The sequence below is a fragment of the Amia ocellicauda genome, chromosome 7, assembly GCF_036373705.1.
Source record: "Amia ocellicauda isolate fAmiCal2 chromosome 7, fAmiCal2.hap1, whole genome shotgun sequence".
Classification (NCBI taxonomy): Eukaryota; Metazoa; Chordata; class Actinopteri; order Amiiformes; family Amiidae; genus Amia; species Amia ocellicauda.
In genome coordinates, this window is record NC_089856.1 from 48,285,680 (window position 1) to 48,292,762 (window position 7,083).

At 57.5% G+C, this 7,083-nt stretch overlaps 1 protein-coding gene across 1 annotated transcript in view; it reads left to right on the top strand.

Annotated features, from left to right (window-relative positions):
• prickle3 (prickle homolog 3) overlaps nucleotides 1-6,538 on the top strand; it is a 29,430-nt gene extending 22,892 nt beyond the window's left edge. Inside the window, exons 4-11 of the mRNA XM_066710092.1 lie at nucleotides 236-349; nucleotides 766-903; nucleotides 1,024-1,227; nucleotides 1,343-1,529; nucleotides 1,884-2,183; nucleotides 2,634-2,933; nucleotides 3,256-3,711; nucleotides 3,844-6,538. Of these exons, the coding sequence (XP_066566189.1) occupies nucleotides 236-349; nucleotides 766-903; nucleotides 1,024-1,227; nucleotides 1,343-1,529; nucleotides 1,884-2,183; nucleotides 2,634-2,933; nucleotides 3,256-3,711; nucleotides 3,844-4,322 (2,178 nt within the window). The 3' untranslated portion in view covers nucleotides 4,323-6,538. The remainder of the gene's footprint in view (nucleotides 1-235; nucleotides 350-765; nucleotides 904-1,023; nucleotides 1,228-1,342; nucleotides 1,530-1,883; nucleotides 2,184-2,633; nucleotides 2,934-3,255; nucleotides 3,712-3,843) is intronic.
• The last annotated feature ends 545 nt before the right edge of the window (nucleotides 6,539-7,083 follow it).

Below are 7,083 nucleotides of genomic sequence, written 5' to 3' on the forward strand. Positions count from 1 at the left end.
CTGCCTTAGCCCCGCCCACAGTCTGGCACTGATCTCGGTGCTGGAGTTGAGTTCACTGTAATCGTATCTTGTCAGGGTTTTGTACTTATTGTGAGACGTCGCAGGTTTGGGGAATGTATGTAGTTTGTGACAGTTTTTAATAATAATAATGGCCTGGGTAGTTATTTGCCATGGTGGTGGTTGGCGTTTGTGGCGTCCCTCAGAGCAGGCTGACCCCTGTGTGATGTGTCTGCAGGTGTACCAGTACTTCAGCTGCCTCCCCGAGGACAGGGTGCCCTATGTGAACAGCCCTGGAGAGAGGCACCGCATCAAGCAGCTGCTGCACCAGCTCCCAGCGCACGACAGCGAGGTGCGTCCTACGCCCACCGCGCACACACAGCCGTGTCGCACCCTCTTTTCTTTGTCCAAGATGGGCTTGCCGCATGTACATCCCTCTGAGCCACGCAGTTGCCATGTGTGTTGCAGAGCCATTGCACGCCATTACAGGGCATCAGCATGCTCCAAAGCAGGACAGACAACGACGTCCTTTTAGGAGCCCGCCTCGGAACAGTACGGCAAACCCACCTTGACAAAAACAGACCGCCTCATCGGTGTGGCTCTGTTTTGGCTACTGCGCTGCCCCGAGTTAAATCTGGCCACTTCCCACAGCGTGTCTTGCCCAACTGACACTGGCCTGTGAACATGGCTGCTCTGCCTGTGGGCGTCCCGGCTGTTCCTGGGTGTCCAGGGTGCTGACTGTGTCTCTGTGTGTGTCTGTCTGTCCAGCCGCAGTACTGCAACTCCCTGGACGAGGACGAGAGGAGGGAGCTGAGGATGTTCTCCCAGCAGAGGAAGAGGGAGAACCTGGGCAGGGGGACGGTCAGACTGTTCCCCGTTACCATGACCGGAGCCATCTGTGAACAGGTACAGAGAGAGGGGGCCGGGTGGGCAGGAGCAGAGGGAGACTGAGAGGTAGGATAACGCCAACTCAAATGACATGGGAGAAAGTTAACAACCTTCTTCCTCTCTCTCTCTCCCCCCCAGTGTGGCAAGCAGATCCGGGGGGGGGATATCGCGGTGTTTGCCACACGGGCGGGGCATGGGGCCTGCTGGCACCCGCAGTGCTTCCAGTGCGCCACCTGCAGCGAGCTGCTCGTCGACCTCATATACTTCTACCAGGACGGCAAGATCTACTGCGGCCGGCACCACGCTGAGAGCATCAAGCCCCGGTGCCAGGCCTGCGACGAGGTGAGGGCCACGCACACACACACACATGGATTATCACAGCCACACACGCACCCATGAACGCCCGCCGGTGAACGATGTGACAGTGCTCACCCCTGGTGTGCCACCCCCTGTGCAGATCATCCTGGCGGACGAGTGCACGGAGGCGGAGGGCCGGCACTGGCACATGAAGCACTTCTGCTGCTTCGAGTGCGAGGCGGCACTGGGGGGGCAGCGCTACATCATGAGGGAGAGCCGGCCCTACTGCTGCGGCTGCTACGAGGCCCTGTATGCCGAGTACTGCGACACCTGCGGGGAGCACATAGGTACCGTCTGTAAGCGAGAGGATGTCTATGTAACCTGTGTGTGTGCTTGTGTGACCTGTGCATGTGTCTGCGTGACCTGTGCGTGTCTGTGTGCTGTTGTGCTCAGTGATGCTGGGTTGTGTATCTGTTTCTGCCGTTTAGATCAAACCACAGTGTGCCAAAGAATGTGTCAAAATTAACAACATGTTTTGTGTCACGTGTTGGTGACTGACTCCCCTCTAAATTATCTCCCCTCTCTATTTCCACCCTGTCCTCTTTCCTTTTGCTCTCTCTCTTTCTTCCCCATAACCCTTCCTCTCCCCTTTTACTCTCTCTCCCTCCCATTCCCTTCTCCTCTCCCTCCCTCTCCCCCAGGTATAGACCACGGTCAGATGACCTACGAGGGGCAGCACTGGCACGCCACCGAGGCCTGTTTCTGCTGCGCCCGCTGCCGGCAGCCTCTCCTGGGCCGCCCCTTCCTGCCCAAGCAGGGCCTGATCTTCTGCTCCCGCGCCTGCAGCCTGGGGGACGACCCCGACGCCTCCGACTCCTGTGACTCCGCATTCCAGAGCGGACACTCCCTGGGCAGCCAGCGCCGCGCCAAGACGCACTCGCAGACCAGCACCCCCAGCGGCACGAACAGCGCCCCCGCCAGGAGGGAGGCTGCCAATGCAGGTGAGCACTTGGGTGGGTGTAAGGTGCTGAACACTAATTGAACAAAATCGCGGGTGGAACCGGTACCAGCACTTGCTCTGATGCATTATAAATAAACTGGCATTTCTCTCGCACTCTCTTGCTCTCTTTCGCTCTTTGTCCTGTCTTTCTCTTTTGCTCTCCCTCTCTTTCGCTCTCTCACTCTCTTGCTCTTTCACTCTCCCTCTTTCTCTTTCGCTCTCTCTCCCTCTTTCTCTTTCGCTCTCTTTCACTCTCTCTCGTTCTGTCTCTGGTTCCCAGCTGCCGTGTGTGTGGTTGTCATGGTGACGCCATCCTTCCCTGCCGCTCTCCTCTTCCCTCCCTCCCTCTCTCTCTCTCTCTCTCTCTCTCTCTCTCTGGGCTTTCAGTCTGCCGTGTGTGACCGGCTCCTGCCTTTTTGTTTGTTTCTCTTGCCGCCCCGCCCCCCCGCAGCGCCGTCCCCGCCCCCCGTCCCCAACGGCCTCCCGCTGGCCAACGGGCAGAGACCCTCCCCCCCGCCCTACCCGCAGGACCGGCTGAGCAACGGCTGGGGCCTGGCCGGACCCCCCGACCAATCGCGCGGCGGCCCGGGCCGGGGACCCCCCGCTCCCAGGCCCGACCGGCCAATCAGCTGTCTGGAGTTCTCGGCGGATCAGAACCCCGAGTTTGGGCCCCCCCCACCTCCCAGGTACACCTCCCGAGGGACGTCGACCACGAGGGACCCCGGGACCAAGGGGGACCCCGGCTCTGCAGGTGAGAGGGGGGCGGGGTCTCAGTGCTGGTTGTAACTTCCTGTTTTTCTGCTCTGTAACTTTCTATAACTGTGTCTCTCTCTCTTATTCCCTCCATCTTTCTGAATCTTCCTGTAATCGCTCTCTCTCTGTCTCTCTGCCCATCCCCCATCTCTTTCCACCTCTTTCTCTTTTGCTTTGTGTTTCTGCTCTTAACTTTGATCTTCACTTCCTCTCTCCCTCTCCCCCCCTTTGCCATCTCTCTTGTCCTCTCTCTCGGTGATTTTAAGCTTTTTTTTTTTTCTCTCCCTCTTCTTCCCTCTCTCTCTCTCCCTCTCTCTCAGTGGGTGAGCGTGTGAACTTCAGCCACTCTCAGCGCTACTCGATGCCCAACCTGGGGAGTCATCTCTGTCCTGGGGAGGGCCCGCCTCCTCCCCAGGGGGACCCCTCTGATTCACTGCCCAGATCCCAGCGCGGCGAATTGCAGCCCCCATCCCGGTTTGAGGCCCCGCCCCCGCCAGCCTCGGCCACCCAACTGTCTCGCACCAACACCGCCCGCGTCAGCTTCCGGGAGCCGATCAGCAGCAGCTTCCTGGTGGAGGACGAGGAGGATGAGGACGAGGACGGGGAGGAGGAGGAGGAGCGGCGGCAGCGAGAGGAGGAAGAGGAGGAGGAAGGGGGTGAGGGGAGGGAGGTGGAGGGAGAGCAAGGTGAGGAGGGCGGAGGAGACGCCGGGTGCCGGAGCAGAAACCGATTCCAGAGACACGGCTGCCGGATCCCGCCCCAGATGGACCTGCTGGGTGAGAGAGAAAGGGAAGGAGGAAAGAGAAGGAGGTATAGATGGGGGGAGGGAGGAAAGAGAAGGAGGTAGAGAGGGAGGGAGGGAGGGAGAGAGAGCACATGAAAAGCATTAACGTACCTTTCTCCACCAGTGGACGGGCCGTACCAGCAGCGCAGTTTCCGACGGGGGTCCCGCAGTCGCCCCGGCTCCGAGTCCTGTCTGCACCTGGGCACGGAGCGCCGCTTCCGGCAGTCCTGCGCCGAGCGGCCCCGGCTGGACGCGCTGGACTGGCGGGGGACCGGCAGGGCCTTCTCCCCGGGGGGCCCTGTCTCCACCCCGCCGCCCCTCACCCTGCGACCCGGCCGGCCGCACCACGAGGACTCCTGCTCCACCTGCTCCTCCGACTCCGACTCCGAGGAGGACGGCTTCTTCCTGGGCCAGCCCATCCCCCTGCCGCCCCAGCTGCGCGACCCCCACGCGCCGGCCCCCCGCCACGCCCCGGACGCCGAGCGAGGGAGGGAGCGGGACAAGGAGGGCGAGGGCGGCCTGCGCGCCAGTCTGCGCCGGAGGGGGAGGGGGCGGACAAACAGCGTGAGCAGAGACAAGGACAAGAACTGCGTGCTGTCGTAGCCCGGGCTCCTCTCCTCCTCTCCTCTCCTCTTTCACTCTGCCTCTCCTTCCCTGCCCTCCCCCCTCGGACACCAGCCAGATACTGTGAACGAATCTTCGGTGTTAGGCACAACTCGGAGGTCCATGTGTGACCCGGCGCTCCGCAGTGCCACACCTCGGACCCGGAGCAACCCTGTGTGCGTGTGAGGTGTGAGGTGGACCAGTGAGAGTGAGGAGGACTGCGGGTCTGCCCCGGGCTTGAGGATTCATCACGGGACCCCCGGACCCCCAACCCAAGCCTCCTGCAGGTCGAGGAGGACGAGGTCACAACGGGTTCAGATAGAGGATTGTTACAAGAGCCATGCGTTTCCACCAGGACTCCGGACTCCACTGCTGTTCTGGGCTCATCTTCAGTCTTTCCATAATGTCTGTTCATCCCGTTCTCCTGAACTGCTTCTCAACTCTGTGGGAGTTCAGCTGGTGATGGTGAGGCTGTACCACACTGCACTACACTGTACCGCAGTGTACTACACTACACCACACTGCGCCGTGTCAAATGGGCATTGAACACTGGACTCTGTGGGGCTGAGGAATCGTGCATAAATATTTGTTACCACAGTTTGTAATATTGTGTAGTAAGCCTCCAGTTGTGTTTTTATTTTCCATCATTATTATTATTATTATTATTGTTATTATCTTGGTTCCCTTATTCCCGCTTGGTCCCGAGATCTGAGCATCTTCAGAACACGCCTCCACACGCTAACAAAAACAGACATATATATATTAGACATACATACCTGTTTTTCCCGTGTGCGGCTGGCCCGTGTCCCTCTGCTGCCCCCTGCTGTGCCTCACATGAGCTGCAGCTTTATACCGCAAAACAAAGCTATATTCAGGGAGACTGAAGTGCTTAAAAACATGGCAGTAATGAGTGATGATGCGGCTGCTGGTCTTTGGCTGAACAGACCATTTCACTGCTCTGTCAGGAGAGCCTGCAGCGCAGAGCTGGGGAGAGCGCTGGCGCCCCCTGCTGACGTGCCTCACACCCATCACTTTCAACAAGTGGAGAATGAGGGAAGAGACTCCTGTAGTAGAACTGATGATGATGATAAGAACACATGAAACAAATCATAATAATATGATATGAACTACAATCTGTCAGACACCCTTATGGTGACATGAGCAACACCTGTGAGAAAACAGCTGCTTCTAATGCAGTGGTTACAGTGAGTGGAACAGCCATGACGGACTGGCCACTGTACCCACCCTACGTGGCCGGAGCGGCGTCGGACCCTCTGACTGGAGCCTCACTGCCGTTTCCCCCCAGAGGTACCAGGGCAGAGACCGCAAGGGCAGGGATGGGCGGTGAGGGCAGAGACCTTTGAGCCGGGCGCTGTGAGATCAACACACCAGTCCGGTTTGGTGCCGGGTCTCACTGGAACACACATACAGACACACATGCAGTTGCCAGAGCCAGTCCAGCTGTGGGGGCCACAGTGGGCTCTGGCTGTATTGTACCCTCTTGGGGAAGCAGTAAACTACTCTCTCCCGTTTGAAGGCAGATTTGCAGTCAGAGCCGAGCCGCAGCGCCACGGGTGTCCACCGGGGGTGCAGTGAGCGGAGTGTGTATCAGTCGCACCATCAGAGCCACCGGTGACTCAGAGATGATTCATCGACAGGAAATATCAGTTGCTATGTAATGCGCTGTCTCACTGTAACACTGCAGCGGCCACGGGCACCGTTATTACTGTGAAGATGCTTTCATCTGAACATTAATTAAGTCAATAAACACTGCAGAGAGTTAGCTGTTCATTAAAGGACATTGTAGAGGACAGGCCGTGTGCGTGTGCGTGTTCGTGTGCGTGTTTGAGCAGAACTGAACACAACCCTTGTACATTGTGATCCTCTGTAAATAGCGCCCCGTGGGAAATGTACAGACAAAATAACTACTGAGAGCAAAGGCCACAGTCTGGTCCACAATTATTACTGTTATCATTTTAATTAGACTAACATTCTGAATTTATACAGCTAAATTATTTTTCTATTTTTATATAGGGTGTTGCTTTCTGTTGTGATTTTTGTATTATATATATGTGTGTGTGTGTGTGTGTGTGTGTGTGAGATTGTTTTCATAATCCTTCCTGGTTTCCTGTTGCTTTTGTAGTGGACCGTTGCTCCAGAGCTCTGAGCTGTTGGAGGCTGAGCTGCATCAGACAATAAAATATCAAGCGCTCGAACTCAGCTCTCGACTGTTATTTGTGATCCAGAGTGTTTAGCCCACATTGACACAAATCAAGGACTACACAAATCCACACGCACATGCATGATGCACGCAGTCACGCACACACATACAAACAGTCTCCTGGCCCCTGCGGCCCTGTGTTGTCTGTGCATTGCTGTGTGCGTTTTGTCTCGGGGGCAGAGCCGTCTCTGTCAGTTCTCCTCTGTGGCCGTGATGTCGTGACATCTTAGTGTGACTCGCAGGCCGCCCCTCATCCTCCGCTGCATGGGCCCGTGCCCTCTGACCTCCTAGTCACATGACACCCTGCCGACTCCTTGTGTAGGCGGGAACAGAAGCCCTCCTGGCTGCAGCTACACACCCACCTCTGTTGGGTAAATATTTACGGTGGGTGCGGTTCCTGTGCCAGTGGGCCGGGTCCTGGACAGGCAGGGCGAAGATTGAGGCTGCGGCTGAAACCCGAGCGCGACATCCTGCTTGGGGTTGGGATACGTGCAGAGTGTGTGTGTGTGTGTATATATATATATATAATGTGTTGTCACG